Genomic DNA, 18,766 nt, shown 5'->3' with positions numbered 1-18,766 from the left:
GTCAGAAACAAACTCCATGAGGGTGGTATGAGGGCCCGACGTCCACAGGTGAGGGTTGTGCTTACAGCCCAACACCGTGCAGGACGTTTTGCATTTGCCAGAGAACACCACGTTTGGCAAATTTGCCACTGGCACATGTGACAGATGTGACCGAGTCTGGAGACGCCGTGGAGAACGTTCTGCTGCCTGCAACATCCTCCAGCATGACCGGTTTGGCGGTGGGTCAGTCATGGTGTGGGGTGGCATTTCTTTGGGGGCCGCACAGCCCTCCATGTGCTCGCCAGAGGTAGCCTGACTGCCAGTAGGTACCGAGATGAGATGCGGTTGGCCCTGGGTTCCTCCTAATGCAAGACAATGCTAGACCTCATGTGGCTGGAGTGTGTCAGCAGTTCTTGCAAGAGGAAGACATTGATGCTATGGACTGGCCCGCCCGTTCCCCAGACCTGAATCCAATTGAGCACATCTGGGACATCATGTCTCGCTCCATCCACCAACGCCACGTTGCACCACAGACGGCGGATGCTTTAGTCCAGGTCTGGGAGGAGATCCCTCAGGAGACCATCCGCCACCTCGTCAGGAGCATGCCCAGGCGTTGAAGGGAGGTCATACAGGCACATGGCGGTCACACACACTACTGAGCCTAATTTTGACTTGTTTTAAGGACATTACATCAAAGTTGGAACCACCTGTAGTGTGGTTTTCCACTTTAATTTTGAGTGTGACTCCAAATCCAGACCTCCATAGGTTGATAAATTTGATTTCCATTGATCATTTGTGTGATTTTATTGTCAGCACATTCAACTATGTAAAGAAAAAAATATTTAATAAGAATATTTCATTCAGATCTATGATGTGTTATTTTAGTGTTCCCTTAATTTTTTTGAGCAGTGTGTATACTTATATATGTACGCACACACACACTTAAAAGTTTGGGGTCACTTAGAAATGTCCTTGTTTTTGAAAGGCACATTTTTTTTTAACATTGATCAAAAATACAGTGTAGACATTGTTAATGTTGTAAATTATCAGCAACCATCACTCCTGTGTTCCAATGACACGTTGTATTAGCTCATCCAAGTTTATCATTTTAAAAGACCAATTTATCATTAGAAAACCCTTTTGTAATAATGTAAACAGCTGAAAACTGTTGTTCTGATTAAAGAATCAATAAAACTGGCCTTCTTTAGACTGGTTGAGTATCTGGAGCATCAACAATTCTGAGTTTGATTACAGGCTCAAAATGGACAGAAACAAAGACTTTTCTTCTGAAACTCGTCAGTCTATTCTTGTTCTAAGATATGAAGGCTATTCCATGCAAGAAATTACCAAGAAAACAACTGAGCAAGAAGAGGACAAGTACATTAGTGTCTAGTTTGAGAAACAGATGTCTCACAAGTCCTCAACTTGCAGCTTCATTAAATAGTACCCGCAAAGCACATCTCAACAGTGGAGAGGCGACTCCGGGATGCTGGCCTTCTAGGCAGAGTTGCTAAGTCCTATAGGGTCAAACAGGCACTGAGGCCTGGGGTCAGACAGTGTGGTATTAGTTAGCTACTGACCTTCTCTTTGTCCTTGTTGTCCAGGGAGGAGGAGAGGCGGGGGCTGGAGGCCGAGCGCATCACCCCGGCCGTGTCCTTCTCCTTCTGGGCCTCCTTGGTGGCCGTGATCTCCGCCAGCGCCCCGTAGCTGCCCGTCTTCCTCAGACCCAGGCGCCACGACGCCGGGGACTCGTCCGATTTCTTCGTCTTGTCATCCTCCTGTTTATCTTTAGGGGAGACCTCTTTAGGAGAGACCTTACCAGCAGGGGACACCTGCTGGGCCACCTGGGGGATGAGAGAGGGGAGAGGGGTTTGTGGTTAGCCTAGACACGTTAATAAAGGGGGTTTATTCAGAAAGCAGACGAAGGCAGCAGTCCGGGGTTTAGTTTTCTTGGGTGAACACAGAGCAGTCCACAGAGGTTAATCAAGAGGTCAAAAAGCAAAGGAGTTTTGGTGTGGAATGAATCTGCAGAGACTACTGTCTGATCTCTGGCAGCACAACAAAATGCAGGGGATGTTTTGAGTAGAGGCACATGTTGGAGGGGGAACCAAAGGTCTGGAGACATGCTTGAGACACCACAAGTGACTTGTACCCCTAGAAATAACATAACCACGTCTAGGTCGAAGGCTCCCTTGAAAAAGAGACATTGGACTCAATGGCACTCACTGATACAATAAAGGTAAAAGTAATAAACTCCGGTATTAGACTTGACTGAGGGACAGAGTACAAACTCCTTACTCTCAGCAGCAGTGGCAGGCCTAGAATCAGACACTAAAGAGACTAAACAACATTCACTGATAAACTCCAGTTAGTGCATGGATGGATGGTACTGGTTCAATTCAACCTGTTAGGGTTTAGAGGGCTGTTAAGTCCTCACAAGCCTTGGGCACACTGCACACATAATGGCCAGAGAGACATCAAATAGACAATATTTAGAGCACATGAGCCACAGAGAAAGCATTATAGAACTGTGTTTGACGACGCATGCAGAAAATAAATGTTTTGGCGGGGAAGGGACTGTCACTATGGGGGTTAGCAAGAGTGTTGACTGGATGGGCTATTGGGGTCAGGTGATTAGGCAAGTTGCTGTTTGGTGGGAAGGCAACAAGGGCATGGTAACTAATAACTCTGGAACACACCAATGCCTCACCATGGGTTTTTTGGGCACAAGAGAAATGCCAGTTTTGCGCAAGCCTTGACGCCACAATGCAGGACAGCTTGGCTCCGCCACAGGCAAGAGGGCAGTAATATAATCAGACTAAAGCCAACCAAGACAAGAGCCATGATGAGAGAGGGGCGGACAGAGAGAAACAGAAACAGAGTAGAGAGACAGAAGCAGCAGCAAAGACGGACAGTACCTTGCACAGACAGAGACAAAGACATATTTTAAGGCCTGATCACACCACACAATGTTTACTGACAAGGGGGTCAATCGTTTCTATTGGTTGAGTGAGTGACAGCTCTCGCAGGACACGAGGCTTTTTGAAGAGACAAGACAATGCTCGTCTCAAAGCGGACATTGTTAATCGTTTTGATCACTCTCGTTAGACAGAAGACATTGTGTTGTGTGTGTGTGTGTGTGTGTGCTAGGCATTAAAGTAGGAGGGGAATAAGGGCATTTCCACGAGAGATAACAGGAAATATGGATAACTAGGATAGTGATGGGTATATTTCATAGTCTGGACCTCAGCTTGAATGCAGAGTCCTCCAAGAAAATGCAATCAGATTGAGGATACATCCAATGGGAGATATTTCCATGGGCACAAAACTTGACAATTTAAAACGTGACCATTTAAAAATATTGGACTTCAAAGTGAACTAAAAACAGTAGTAGTATAGACCGGGAATTGTTTGAAGCGTAACAGGTTTTTTTTCTTCTATTTTAATGATACTGTGCCAGTGGTGTTGAAGGAAAGACAGTACGTTTGTAGTATCATTAGGATAATGTGGTTAAGTCCCCCACCTCAGTTCTTATGAGGGAATAAAGCAGAAGTGCCCTCCCTCTGAAGAGAGTAACAGGTCTACACTTAAAGACACAGTATATGGACTGAGGTCACCGAGTACATTCAGTCAGCTGCAGCGCCACATCTGCACTGCAGAGGGCAGCAGACAAAGGGAAACTGTGGGGCCATTTTTTAACGATAAAATCCCACCCTCATTGTGTCTTGTAATAATCAACACTGCTAAAATATCTGACTGATGACCCCTGGAAGGACACAGGTAAGGCCAACAGTGTCAGTGTACCGTTAACATTGCGCAATGACTGCTCACCCCCATGTACAACCACTGCCATGTTTGTTGAAGACCAGATCTCCAGTTCTTCAACTAATCGTAACTCTCACGCCCTGGGCCTCTGTGACACTTGTTTGTTCAGTGTACCTACACAAGTGTTGTACTATTCATGTGACAAATCCAACTTAATTATATCGTTCTGTATACCGGTGAGGTGTCCAGATGTCTCATCTCCGGGCCTCTTGTGAAAGCTGCATTCATAAACTGAGCTTAGGCATCGCTATGTATCCCGGATGACAGGTTACAGCCTAACGCATCAGCGGTTAAACCTTCCTTTTAGCTTCTATAACTAACAAACTTCTGGGACACGGAACCACTTGGTCAGTCATGTGACTGTAGAAAGAGTTATTCAGTAGTGGGGAGATGTAAAGAAGTGACAAACTCTCTGCAGAAGAGGCTGACAAGGACTAGTGGAGGACTGCAGTGGACCTATCCACCAGGCCGTACCTTCTTGACAGGCGAGGTGAGAGTCACCTGGTTAGTGGGGCTGGTTGGGGAGGTGGAAGACACCGTAACGCTGGTCGGCGTTGGCACCACAGCAGTGCCGTTACTGTTGCTCACAGGGACAGGCGTCTTGCTCTTGTCTGGAGGGGAGGAATAGAGGTGCCAGTATGAGTTACTGATGCATAAAGACAGGCCTATACTTCATCTAACAACATGTCCTATTTTAATGGTCAACAGACAAGTGTCGTTGGCAATAAAATAAATTATACTCAAGTAGACTGTCTGTAGACCGTCGTTGCAACTGTTGTTTTTAAGATATGGTCTGATTAGCCAGGTAGCTACAGCTACAGTGCTAGCACCAAACCCCTCTTCAGAAATGTGTTTTAGTACTAAAATAACTTTTAAAACAGATGGGTTTGTTGGTGTTAAAATAGAACAGGTATGCTTTTTGGACCATATTTTGCTGATGTCATGCAGACCGTCGTTTGTGTTTATACTTTTTCATAAAGATAACGACCATAGGGGATGTCATAACCAACAACGTTCATGTTGTTGCAACAAGTGTATACAGACACCATTCAAAAGAGTACATCTACAACACTTACAATCAGTTCAACTAATGTAGACAGGGTCTAAAGACTTCAGACTTGGACTCTGGGATACTGGCTTAGATTGAAATCAGGTTTAGAAAGACCCTGCCTGCCATTGAGGTTATTGTACGTACCGGCTTCAGTCTCAGATTCCGAGTCTTCCTCCTCTTCCTCCTCGCTGGAGCAGCTGGACTCTTGGTCCTTCTTGCCCTCCTCTTCCTCGTCCACCTTCTCCGGTTCCAGGGTCTCGATGCGCAGGGCGGGCTTCTCGGGCTCCAGGAGGAGGGTCTCTTTGCTGGAACACACACAGAATGTTTGGTACTTTCAGTCTGCATGGATTCATTATTATCAGACTAAAGACATGGGTGCACCATTTCAGAGTAACACCCATAAACCTCCATATTATCAGGGTGCCTCAATGACTTGGAGCTACTTTCAATGTACTGAAAACATGGTATTTCAAACAGGCACTTTAACGATGGTTTGCCCCGTGGCCTAGACCTCATATCAAATGTTATTAGTCACATGTGCCAAATAGAACAGGGAGACCTTACAGTGAAATGCTTACTTACAAACCTCTAAACAACAAAGCAGTTTAAAAAATATCAAAAATAAAAAGAACAAGTTATTAGAGAGCAGCAGTAAAATAGCGAGACTATATAAAGGGGGTACCGGTACAGAGTCAATGTGCGGGGGCACCGGTTAGTCTAGGTAATTGAGGTAATATGTACATGTAGGTAGTCATTAAAGTGACTACGCATAGATAACAGAGTAGCAGCAGCGTAAAAGAGGGGGTGGGTGACCTACACTGGGGTTAATGCATAAAAGATTAACAATCATTACATGACTGTATTTCACTGAGTGACTACCTAATGTCAACCCCCCCCCCCCAACCAGGACATTTACCTCTTAATGGATTTTAGATTTTGATTGTTGTCCCCAGTGGTCGTCGTTTCTATCAACGGAGACTTCTTAACATCCTTCTTTTCACTATTGAGCTGCAACAGGAGAATGTTTAATGACTGACGGCAGTTAGTACCCTAACGTCAAACTTTCAGCCGTGAAAAGAAAAACAGAATTGTCAGATTTGATCAAGGGCTTGTGCTATGCTTACACCTGCAAGGCATATACCAGTGAGTCGCAGTTTCACTTTTGAAAGCTATAATAACAGGTTATGCAGTTCATCCAGGCTCAAATGAAAGTGCTTATGTAAGCATTAGCCACACACTGGCTTACCAGATTCTGCTTCTTCTGTAATTCCTCTAAGTAGCCAAGGACATCTTCATCTGCAACATCAAAAGATGTCTGACCCTGAGGAGGAAACAGACACTTCTCAGAACTAGTGTTATGAGAAAAGCACATATGTGCAGTACAGTACATGCTCCATATTCAACTGAACCTTAGAGGGTATGGATAGAGGATGGAGACTCCATAGAAGGACTACCCACCACTTTATTGATAAGGTCCATGTCACACAGGTTCTCCACCAGTATCTTGCAGGCCTCCTCTTTGCCCCAATGTGAAGCAGCGTGGAGCGGGGTCCAGCCGTCAAAGTCTTTAATATTTACATCATACCCTGCTTGGATTAAAAGCCTGGGGGGGAAACAAAAATAGTATTTGAGATTTAGCTAATCTTGTTTTCTTGGATTTGGTGCTGAAATCTAATCTTATCAGTCGTTGCCAGTGTCCAGGCTTTTGCTACTGTGGCAGCATTATGGCTGTATTTTGTATTAGTTACACAAAAACAGAACCCAAAGACAAATAAATGAAAAAGTATTCTATCAACTATTTGCATAAGCGCAAATACATTTGTGCAAAGGTTTAAGACCCATATTTCAGTCAATAAACATCTTGCAGGACAGGAAAAATGTTGACCTCTGAGTGACCTCTGAGTATCTGGTACTCAACATGGTAGATGTTAGTGTTAGCCAACTATGGCAGTGGAGTGTGTGTGAGAGACTTCGTTGGCTGCATTCCCAGGAGCAGATGGACAGGGTGCTGCAGTCCCTCCCTTAGGCGGTCTGTCTGTACTGACAGGACAGAGCTGAAGATGGGCTTTTGATAACAATTGATTAAAATCCCACAAGGGACATGACTATAAGCAGCATTCACCTAAGAACAAATACCTAACGATAACAAGTGGAAATATCTTTTAAATCAGCGTTAATAAAGGCGATAAGTCTAGAATTAAAAGGAATCCAAAGATGGGCTACAGCTTGTTAGAGGTAAAGGCGAGGTAAGGAGTCTGGACTTACTTTAAAACCTCAGCGTATCCCTTGGCGGCGGCCACGTGGAGTGCGGTCCCCCCGGACTTGGCGTGTCGGACGTCGTTGATGGTTCCGCTGTTGAGCCACTGCCGGGCGTCCCTCAGCATGATCCGCTCCTCCTCCTTCCTGGCCGCCTCGATGTCCACACCTGGTGGGGGCGGAGTTTAACGGTGACCACTGTTAGTCTGGCCTCGGTCAGGAAATAATGCTGCCTTTCTGGCATTCAACCCCAGGGAACGAACATTAGAATATTACATAAATTATTCAAAGACATGAAAACAGAACCCTGAAATTGGCTGAAACTGGACATACCACATGCTTGGCCCATATGGCCTTAAGTGAATGAGTTGAATGCTCACACCCAAATTGGGAACTACAGTCCAGAGTTTCGTTTGAAACTAACAATGGATGAAAAAGTCCAAATGCAGCTGAAACCCTTTACACGGCTGAAATCTGCCCTGGAATATTACACAAGAACAGGCAAAATTTCCCTACGGTTTACACAGTGGTGTAAGCGAGCTATGGACATTGACATAAAGTATGGTGAGGTGTCAATTCAAGCCATGTAGGCATGTAGTTGAAGAAAATAATCCACTTGTGGTTGTGCAAAGCTAGCACTCTTTTCCATTAACTGGAGGCCTCTGACAAATTGCTTATTTCAATATTTTGTCAATGTTATCACTGCTTTGGGACAGAGCAAACAGTACGTTTTCCATGTGGGTCAGTATGTCTAAGGTATAGGCCGGCACTATACAGGCTGTTGCAGGAACAGGCATGTATTGTCTTGCTGACACTCGACTGGAACGCGAGACGGCTGAAATTTGGAGCGACTGGTGAAGGTGTGTGACTACTCAGTTCTGAGTTGATTGTGCTCAACTACATAAACAATGAGCATAAGTGCTCTGGGGTGGAAGCCAACAACACTTCAGCTGATCCTATAGGTTTAGGGTTCCTCGTATGATGCACAGTCATCCCTCATTGGTCAGCTCTTGCAAAAAAGGCTGGATTTTCTTTTTCTATCCATTCATGAAGTCACTTTATCTTTTCCGTTCATGAGAAGGCCAAGGACAGTCAAGCAGCATTAAAAAATAAACAAGATTGACAAAGATCGAATAGAATGTCCAGGAATAATCTGATTTTATTCAGAAATAGATCAACGTTAGTTAAATCAGCGCTGGCTAACACTACCTGTCATTGTTGAGGAGATTAACGAGCTGAAGCGTGACTAATTAAAAGGACAAAAGAAGATTCCAGCAGTCTGACAGTGTGTTAGGCTGGATGGACAGGGAGCAGTTAACTCCAACCAGAAGTTCAGGCCTGGGGCCAGCGGAGAACAAGGGATCATGATCTGTCAGCTAGGGGACCTGGGCAAGAATTCCTGCCCAAATTCACTGACAAGAGCGCCGCTTGTCTGCATGCTGCGTTTCAAAATTAAGAGGACTCAGAAGGTCTGAAATTGACTCCTGGCAGCCCAAAAAACAATCCTGCTGCACAGCTACAGCTCACCACAAGTCCATCTAGTTTGGTTTTACTTTCACATTGTGCATTAAGAGTTAAAGGTTGGGAAAAAAATACTTCTAGCTAATCTACGGGCCTTTGCATTGAGATGGCCATCCCTTTCATCAACGACACCTTGGGTTACTATGATGTCTGGCTGCATGGAATAAACAAGCCCCATTTGAAAGGGGATGGGTGTGGCTCTGAGTCAAATCCCTGACTCACTGCACAAATGAATGTTCCAATGAAACAGAGATTTTTCCAATACAGAAGTGACTCAATGGGTTCAGGCTGGTCTTGGGGGAGATGGCACCATGGCTGCAGTGTTGAGTAATGCGTTGCCCTTTAGTCCAGTCCATGTGATGCCATTACAGTGTAATACAAAATGCCCTGCTGTCATAATGGATCTCAATTAGTCCTTTATTCTGCTGGGCTGCTGCACATTCAGTCTGTGGAACGGGTGGACTGTGGTACAAAAGGTGAGATGTCCACAACCTCACAGATGCATGTTTTACAAATGCACCAGCAAGGTAGGGGAACTCTATTAGTCAAGGCATTATCAACATTACTAGCCTTGCAGTAATTGGCCTGTATAAATGTTTATTGCAACTGCTACAAATCGGGCCCATCGCTTACTAGAGAGCAGGGACATTTAAGGAGTAGCCTGTACTGGTTCTATAAAAAGGCAGGGAGACTAATAGATCCTAAGTAGGACTACAAAACAGCAGCCTGGTGGAGGAACTGGACACATTCCAAGCTGCTTTTTCAAGAGAATATTGCACCTTCTACCGGGACCCTGAGAAAATAAATAGAGAAAAGCCAGTAGACCAGAAAACTGACTGATTAAGTCCCCACCACACTCCCTCCAACTCTCTCAAAGCTAGGCCTGCATATGGTCTGGTAAAACCAAAATATCCCAAAGAATCGGCCATGGAGCAAACATGTGAATCCTCTGAGGAAAGTCACCTCTGAGGATGTGATAACACAGGACTAAATTCAGCTGAGGGAAAACCTGTTGCCAAGCCAAAACTAAAATTACCCCAAGACATTGAGCAGGGAAACTGTGTGTGTGTGGGGGGCACCAGCAACAGCCCTTATGGGCAGCTACAGAGGGAGTGGGGGGTGGTACAGGCAGCCCAGTCACCTGGCCTGCGTGGAGCAATTGTCCGGGAGGCAGAGAAGGGATCTGAAGGTGGAGCCAGTCGCCCGGCCGTGGGGGAACAGTGGTGGCTCTTTAACGAGTTTAACCCCATGACCAAGAAGATCTCTTTTGGAGAGGAGACCACAAGACGGGAGGTGAACATCCCATTGAAAACATAGAGGGAGTTGCACAACACCGTACCTTACTGAACACAGAGCTGCTCTAGCCATTAGTGGTAAATTCAAGAACAATTGAATGAATTCATTCCCTATGTGGAGTTCCATCGAACAGCTTGGGCAATCCACTCGTGCTGCAACTCTGCTGCAAACTAATTGCCAGTGTAACTGCCCATCGACACAAAAAAATGGTGTGGTATCACTGATCAGATACAGCCAGGAGGGAGAAACGTTTGCATGTTAAAAAAGGCCCGGTGGTTTGATGTCTGTCATATGACTGATGGTAAATGCAGTGGTGTGCAACGCTGGTGCTGCAGGCAGAGGTTTGTGTGTATGTCAATAGGGATCTTGGGAGCTGGCATGCTGACGTCCCGCTCCAAAGCCGCAGACTGCATATCCATCAAGCACAGCAAATGAAGACAAAGCTGCTGCAGCAGTCGGCTGAAAGCTGCTGCAGCAGTCGGCTGAAAGCTGCTGCAGCAGTCGGCTGAAAGCTGCTGCAGCAGTCGGCTGAAAGCTGCTGCAGCAGTCGGCTGAAAGCTGCTGCAGCAGTCGGCTGAAAGCTGCTGCAGCAGTCGGCTGAAAGCTGCTGCAGCAGTCGGCTGAAAGCTGCTGCAGCAGTCGGCTGAAAGCTGCTGCAGCAGTCGGCTGAAAGCTGCTGCAGCAGTCGGCTGAAAGCTGCTGCAGCAGTCGGCTGAAAGCTGCTGCAGCAGTCGGCTGAAAGCTGCTGCAGCAGTCGGCTGAAAGCTGCTGCAGCAGTCGGCTGAAAGCTGCTGCAGTCGGCTGAGACGAGCGGGGCTCCCGTGGGATAAGACCCCGCCTCCGTTATATAATTATCTTAAGTAGCGTAGCATGCTAACGAAACAGGAGAAGAAGTCATAACTGCTGAATGAATTCTGCACATTCAGCCCTTAGGACTGTTAAAAGGGATAGGGCTCTTGACCACCTCAGCCAAGCCCTGCTTCAGGTCCCTCCACCTCATACCCTGACCTGGTTCATGTTACTGGGGCTAGTCTGGTTCTACTTAAGGCTGGGCTGTATAACGTATTTAACTATATACCATTACTGCTGCATGGACCGGTTTGAGTTTGTACTTTACCTTCTGTAAAGGTATTTGTAGGTTTGGTTTGTTAAATGTGATACGCCGTGTGTAATGTCCATTTTATAGTTTACACGCTACTTGAGTCATCCCTCTCCACTCTCTCCATGCCACTTTCCACACAGACCTAGCACAGCCCACTGTCACTCGAGGGCTTTGTTGTTGCTTGACCACGAGACACATTGCCAGAGTGAATTTACGAACACGCCCTATCTATTCCGATTTCAGAGCACTTGTCTGTGTGCCAAAGCGCAGAATAACTGATGAATTTACGAACGCTCAACACCTGCTGAATATGGCCGGTGTTAGTAAACACCGGCAAAAATTATTGCCAGCATCACAGTTAATCACCAACACTCTGGATAACATGAAAAGCGCTTAACCAGCTCTGTAAGGGCAAGTAAAAGGGTGAGTGATGTGTTCTCTCATTCATGTCTGGAATTAACTTGCAAGCTAGCTAATTTTAGCCAGTTAGCTTGACTGCCGTTGTGAGGTCAGATCGCTCAGATCAACACGACTCCTCGGCCAGAGCATCCAGTGTGTGCTCGAAACCCTCCGAGCACAAAAACAATCGGAATTTACAAAAATCTGACAGTCCTCTGAATTTACAAACACCCGGAGCGTTCTCTGGCACACGAGTGCATTTTACGAACACACCCTTAATTCAGTCTGCATGGTCAATGCAGCACAGAATATAGGGTCCCTTAGGAAACACAGACCATCACTTTGGTTCCTACCCTGTCAACTCCTCCCTGGCATTTTCATATGTTGTCATGTCAAACACTTCAAAATGCCCACTATTATTTAGATTCTACCTATAGAATTAGAATAAATATTATATTACCATGATTCCAACAATTTACCCAATTGTTTTAATCTAAATCAGTAGTCAAATCACAACTGCAACATTTGGTTAAAAATAAGGCATAGTTTTTTTGCCTATATTGTGCAGCCTTACGTGGCAGTGTGGACATTCTCAAATGAGTGCAGGAAATGCAGATTTAATTATTTTTTTCGGTTGAAGTTGAATTGAACAGTAGAAAACAGATTGGAGAAACATTCCAAGTGATTTCAATGGATCTATGTGTTGCCACTGTAGGATCACACACTACTCAAAGCAAATGTAGAGCTTTAATTATTAAAAACATAACATACCGTCAAAAACTATTTCACCTAGTTCTACACCTTACGGGAGGCGCAACCTAAGCAGAGAAGGGTGCAAACAACAGAGGGGGTGGGCCTGCTGTCTGACAAGCTGCAACCTAAGCAGAGACAACAGAGGGGGTGGGCCTGCTGTCTGACAAGCTGCAACCTAAGCAGAGACAACAGAGGGGGTGGGCCTGCTGTCTGACAAGCTGCAACCTAAGCAGAGACAACAGAGGGGGTGGGCCTGCTGTCTGACAAGCTGCAACCTAAGCAGAGACAACAGAGGGGGTGGGCCTGCTGTCTGACAAGCTGCAACCTAAGCAAGACAACAGAGACAAGGTAAGCAAACAACAGAGGGGGTGGACCTGCTGTCTGACAAGCTGCAACCTAAGCAGAGAAGGGTGCAAACAACAGAGACAACAGGGTGGGCCTGCTGTCTGACAAGCTGCAACCTAAGCAGAGACGGGTGCAAACAACAGAGGGGGTGGGCCTGCTGTCTGACAAGCTGCAACCTAAGCAGAGAAGGGTGCAAACAACAGAGGGGGTGGGCCTGCTGTCTGACAAGCTGCAACCTAAGCAGAGAAGGGTGCAAACAACAGAGGGGGTGGACCTGCTGTCTGACAAGCTGCAACCTAAGCAGAGAAGGGTGCAAACAACAGAGGGGGTGGACCTGCTGTCTGACAAGCTGCAACCTAAGCAGAGAAGGGTGCAAACAACAGAGGGGGTGGGCCTGCTGTCTGACAAGCTGCAACCTAAGCAGAGAAGGGTGCAAACAACAGAGGGGGTGGGCCTGCTGTCTGACAAGCTGCAACCTAAGCAGAGAAGGGTGCAAACAACAGAGGGGGTGGGCCTGCTGTCTGACAAGCTGCAACCTAACTTCTAATTATGGCTGGTGGCTAACAACGTAAACAGAGCAAAGGTGTCCAGCCACACTTAGTGGATTTGATGAGAGGTGAATTTGGAATGGCTACTAGGTGAAGGAGAGCGCCATAATCTTCCGACAACGCAGCAGCATCATGAGCAGAGGAGCGGTTTGTCCCAGGGGCCATTAGCACATCTGAACAAGGCCTCCCACCAGAGCGTGGGGTGGGGTGGGAGGGGGGTACATTTCATCATCTCAAGAACACAGGGCCAAAAATAGAAAAAGCCTTCCATCCAGTTTAGAATCATCACAAAGAGAAACAGAGTTTAAGTGGATCTCATTCATCTCCATTATGTAACTTCTCCACCGAGGCAAAGCTTCCGGGACTGGGGCTCACTTGATTTCATAAATGCTTTATGACATGGTACACGCATGACATACCTGGACATCATGTACGTAAGCATGGTATTGGGTGAAGTAGTAAAGGGGGAATTATACTAGACCAGTGAGATGTTGGCCATGGAGGCTGTAGTGCTATTGAACCAAGCGGAGTGCACGCCACTGGAGACCTGCCAAGAGCTGCTTCCTGATATGACCGGAGGCCACAGTGGCCTAGATGCATGTACCACAATCCATTGCACACACACACACACACACACACACACCTCTCATCCCTAAACAGTCTATTTGTAAAGGCAGTGCATAACTGCCTGCCTGGTATGTAGCAAACACAGAATGATGCTAGCAAAGTAGCAGCACTCGTGTGTCATTAAAAAGTAATCTAATTTGAAACCTTAATGAAAAACATTTCCATTATGTCGTTTTAGTCCCATTAATGATGTGCTTGGTGGACAACATTTGACTGGCAATGGTTCAACTGAAAGCAGAAGTGAAAGTTGTTGATTATCAGGTCAGTGTGGGGCAGACAGTGAGTCAGTGCTGCGGTCCGTCTGTACCTTGTCGGTTGATCTCATTCTTCAGGAGCTCCTCCATGGCCTCCTCCTCAGCGATGTCCAGTGGTGTCTCCCCCTCACTGTTCACCACCCCCACACTGGCTCCCTGGCCAATCAGATACCTGCACAAACACACACACTTAGTTAGGACAGGTAAGTAGTAGTCCAAGTAGTATTAGTAACACTCAGTAGTTGTAAATTCCTTCATCACTGAATCAATATGGATGGATCAAGTCTCTTATTTAACCCAGGTGAATACAGGTTGACTCAAAATGCCTAGGAAATCATGTCCATCTCAGGCCTATATAAAGCTGCTGCTGTAGGCCTATGAAAGGTTTGAAATGGTCCAAATTCTAGCAAGACATTTACAAGGATTGGAAAATAAATGCATTTACAAATTACCATAACTCTGTCAATAATTTGTTGTTCACCTGCAGGGAAACAGTCAAGTGAATATATTATGAAAACCTGTATGTCATAACCAGGGATTCCGTTACGAAAATGTGGCGCCAGACATTTGACCAGCAGCATTTAACCCCCATAGTAGAAAAAGTGAACTATTCTATTGGTCAGCTTGTATAAAAATAAATGGCTTATTCCAAACAGATTGTGGGACAATTGTAAGATGATCTCAAACAGTCATACAACCAGTAAGTCTAGGCTACATTTAAAAAAAAAAACATGTTAAAAAGCAAATGAGTGCTGCAACAGACTGCTCGGGATCCGACCGTAAGGCACTACAGAGGTTAGTGCATACAACCCCGTACATGACTGGGGCCAAGCTTCCTGCCATCCAGGACATATACACTAGGTGATGTCAGAGGATGGCCCCCCCCAAAAAATTGTCAAAGACTCCATTTACCAAAGTCATAGACTTCTCTGCTACTGCACGGCAAGTGGTACCGGAGCACCAAGTCTAGGTCCAAAAGGCTCCTTAACAGCTTCTACCTCCAAGGCATAAGACTGCTGAGCAATTAATCAAATTGCCACCTGGACAATTTACATGGACACCCCCCTCCCCCTTTTTTTTAACACTGCTGTTACTCGCTGTTTATCATCTATGCAGTCATTTTACCCCTACATACATGTACAAATGACCTCAACCTGTACCACACACACACACACACACCACACACACCCCCTGTAACCATTTCTTGAAATGCATTGTTGGTTAAGGGCTTGTCAGTAAGCATTTCACAGTAAAGTCTACAACAGCTGTATTCAGCGCATGTGACATAACATTTTTATTTGGTTAACAACTGTAGCATTGAAGCTAAGCCTAACCCTTTTCCTAACCTTAACAGTCTCCTAACCTGCCATGCTAATTCACCTAACCTGCTGTGTAAACAAATTTCTCACGAAACCATCAGTTGCATAAGGTCGGAGCTGACCAATGGCAGGTTCCTGATATCAGGGAACACCCATATCAAGAAACACCCCAAATTGCAGTCTGTCATTTCACCATATTCACCTGAGGGGTTTACTGTTGTATCCCTCCACTGACCTAACCACCTGAGGGGTTTACTGTTGTATCCCTCCACTGACCTAACCACCTGAGGGGTTTACTGTTGTATCCCTCCACTGACCTAACCACCTGAGGGGTTTACTGTTGTATCCCTCCACTGACCTAACCACCTGAGGGGTTTACTGTTGTATCCCTCCACTGACCTAACCACCTGAGGGGTTTACTGTTGTATCCCTCCACTGACCTAACCACCTGAGGGGTTTACTGTTGTATCCCTCCACTGACCTAACCACCTGAGGGGTTTACTGTTGTATCCCTCCACTGACCTAACCACCTGAGGGGTTTACTGTTGTATCCCTCCACTGACCTAACCACCTGAGGGGTTCATGCTGTCATTCTAGTATGCCTCTAATCAGACAACTAGTTCACACATTCACTGCATAATTAGCCTAGTGATTCACCCGTGTGGTCAATCACGCTCCAATGATCTTTTCCTCGTGGATTTCTCACCCTGTGCTGGCTGATTCAAGAGGCTCTTGGAACAGCAGGAGATCTTGACTCCTGCTGCTACCAATTACAGCCGTGGAGAGACGCAGACCCTTCTCATTAGAACACACCACTTGAAACCGGCGCATTCCGGTAACTTCCCTCGTAATGGAGATTCAGCGACCGCCGTTACATTTTAGAGTTCCACATTGTCTTTGAATTCACTTTTACCCCATTTTAGCTGGGTTTTACAAGGTGTGGTTGGGCTTTGTGGTTAGGAGTTCACCCTGCCATCTACTGCCGAGCGATGTGTTTTTGGGTTTGATCAAAATTACTTGGTTTTCGATTTTGAAATAAAAAAATTGTGGGTCGAATGCTGTAACAGACTAAAAACAATTACCAAAAGTCGCAAGATGGTGGTGACTGTACTATACTGCTTATTAGGGCCGGGAGATATGGTAAAAACAGCATATCATGAGATATACAGTACAAGTCAAAAGTTTGGACACCTACTCATTTCCAGGGGTTCTTTATTTTTACATTGTAAAATAATAGTGAAGACTTCAAAACTATGAAATAACATATGCAATCATGTAGTAACCCAAAAAAAGGGTTAAACAACCCCTTTGCCTTTATAACAGCTTTGCACACTCTTGGCATTCTCTCAACAAGCTTCATGACGTAGTCACCTGGAATGCATTTCAACTAACAGGTGTGCCATGTTAAAAGTATGTTTTTTGGAATGTCCAATCAGTTGTGTTGTGGCAAGTTAGGGTAACTTCTTTGGGACTGGGGGGCAGTATTGAGTAGCTTGGATAGAAAGGTGCCCAGAGTAAACTGCCTGCTATTCAGGCCGAAAAGCTAGAATATGCATATAATTAGTAGATTTGGATGGAAAACAGTTTCAAACTGTTTGAATGATGTCTGTGAGTATAACAGAACTCAAATGGCAGGCAAACACCTGAGAAAAAAAATCCAACCAGGAAGTGGGAAATATGATGTTTGTAGGTTTAAGTCTTTGCCTATCCCATATACAGTATCTATGGGGTCGTATTGCACTTCCTAACGATTCCACTAGATGTCAACAGTCTTTAGAACCTTGTTTGAGGCTTCTACTGTGAAAGGGGAGAGAAAGAGAGCTGTTTGACTGAGAGGTCTGGCAGAGTGCCATGACGCGCACTCCCGTGAGAGGTAGCTGCGTTCCATTGCATTTCTAAAGACAAAGGAATTCTCCAGTTGGAACATAATTGAAGATTAATGTTAACCTTTTTTGGGATAGGGGGCAGCATTTTCACTTTTGGATGAATAGCGTGCCCAGAGTGAACTGCCTCCAACTCCCAGATGCTAATATATGCATATTATTATTGGATAGAAAACACTCTGAAGGTTCTAAAACAGTTTGAATGATGTCTGAGTATAACAGAACTCATATGGTAGGCGAAAACCTGAGAAAAATCCAACCCGGAAGTGGGAAATCTGAGGTTTGTGGTTTTTCAACTAGGCCAACATTGAAGATACAGGGTGATATTAGGTATGTTTCACTTCCCAAGGCTTCCACTAGATGTCAACAGTATTTAGAACCTAATTGGGGATTCAACTCTAAAAGGAGGGGCTCATAAGGGCTCTTTGAGCGAGTGGTCTGGCAGAGTGCCACAGCCTCAGTCTGGCGTGCTCACGTGAAAGGTAGCTACGTTCCACTTAATTTGTACAGACAAAGGAATTGTCCGGTTGGAACATTAATGAAGTTGTTAAAAACATCTAAAGATTGCTTCCATACTTAGGCCGGCATGTTTCTACGGGCTGTAATGGAACCTTTTGAACGTTTCATCCGACGCGACCTGAACGCGCTTTTGGATTTGTTTACCAAACACCCTAACAAAAGAAGATATTTGGACATAACTGATGGACACTATCAAAGAAATCAAATAATTTAAGGTGGAACTGGGATTCCTGGGAGTGCATTCTGATGAAGATCAAAGGTAAGTGAATATTTAAAATGCTATTTCTGAGTAATGTTGACTACCCAAGATGGCAGGTATCTTTTTGGCTGCTTTGTTGTCAAAAGGCTGTACTCAGATTATTGCATGGTTTGCTTTCTCCGTAATTAAAAAAAAAAAATATATATATAAAAAAAAACTGGCAGCGGTTGCATTAAGGAGAAGTTTATCTAAAGTTCCATGTATAATAGTTGTCTCTATCAATGTTTATTATGAGTATTTCTGTAAATTGATGTGGCTCTCTGCAATATTACCGCATATTTTAGAACTACTGAACGTAATGCGCCAATGTAAACTCTGATTTAAAAAAATATAAATATGAACTTTATCAAACAAAACATACATGAAGTCCTATGAGTGTCATCTGATGATCACGGGACGATTTAGCTAATGTGAGTAGCAAGAACATTTCCCAGGACATAGACATATCTGATATGGGCAAAAAGCTTAAATTATTCTTAATCTAATTGCACTCTCCAATGTGCAGTAGCTATTACAGGGAAATAATATCATGCTATTGTTTGAGGAGAATGCAGTTATGAACTTGAAAATGTATCAATAAACCAATTGGGCACATTGGGGCAGACATGATACATTTTGAACAGAAATGCAATGGTTCATTGGAACAGTCTAAAACTTTGCACACTGCCTCTATCTAGTGGGCCAAATCAAAATTGTGCCTAAACTGGAATACATTGTGGCCTCTTGCATTTCAAAGATGAAGAAAGATAAAGTATTTGTATTATCTTTTACCAGATCTAGTGTGTTATTCTCCTGCTTTAATTTCACATTTCCACAAGCTTCAAAGTGTT

General features: G+C 44.9%; 1 protein-coding gene across 9 annotated transcripts in view; it reads right to left on the bottom strand.

Moving 5' to 3' along the window:
* Window positions 1-18,766, bottom strand: part of LOC118366359 (protein phosphatase 1 regulatory subunit 12A-like) — a 76,480-nt gene that overhangs the window by 26,989 nt on the left and 30,725 nt on the right. For 5 of the 9 annotated variants that reach the window (XM_052492395.1, XM_052492391.1, XM_052492389.1 and 2 more), the window contains exons 3-11: window positions 14,010-14,128; window positions 7,121-7,280; window positions 6,314-6,458; window positions 6,102-6,176; window positions 5,772-5,863; window positions 5,000-5,160; window positions 4,306-4,415; window positions 2,690-2,797; window positions 1,560-1,823 (exon numbers count right to left, since the gene is read on the bottom strand). In XM_052492395.1, coding sequence (XP_052348355.1) covers window positions 1,560-1,823; window positions 2,690-2,797; window positions 4,306-4,415; window positions 5,000-5,160; window positions 5,772-5,863; window positions 6,102-6,176; window positions 6,314-6,458; window positions 7,121-7,280; window positions 14,010-14,128 — 1,234 coding nt within the window. Of the gene's footprint in view, window positions 1-1,559; window positions 1,824-2,689; window positions 2,798-4,278; window positions 4,416-4,999; window positions 5,161-5,771; window positions 5,864-6,101; window positions 6,177-6,313; window positions 6,459-7,120; window positions 7,281-14,009; window positions 14,129-18,766 lie in introns of all 9 variants that reach the window. The other 4 variants (XM_052492398.1, XM_052492392.1, XM_052492397.1 and 1 more) reach the window with 2 other exon arrangements.

Source organism: Oncorhynchus keta, chromosome 33 (assembly GCF_023373465.1).
Source record: "Oncorhynchus keta strain PuntledgeMale-10-30-2019 chromosome 33, Oket_V2, whole genome shotgun sequence".
In the NCBI taxonomy this organism is placed as follows: domain Eukaryota; kingdom Metazoa; phylum Chordata; class Actinopteri; order Salmoniformes; family Salmonidae; genus Oncorhynchus; species Oncorhynchus keta.
Note: the sequence above shows the minus strand (reverse complement) of the source record. Positions and strands in the feature narration are given on the sequence as shown.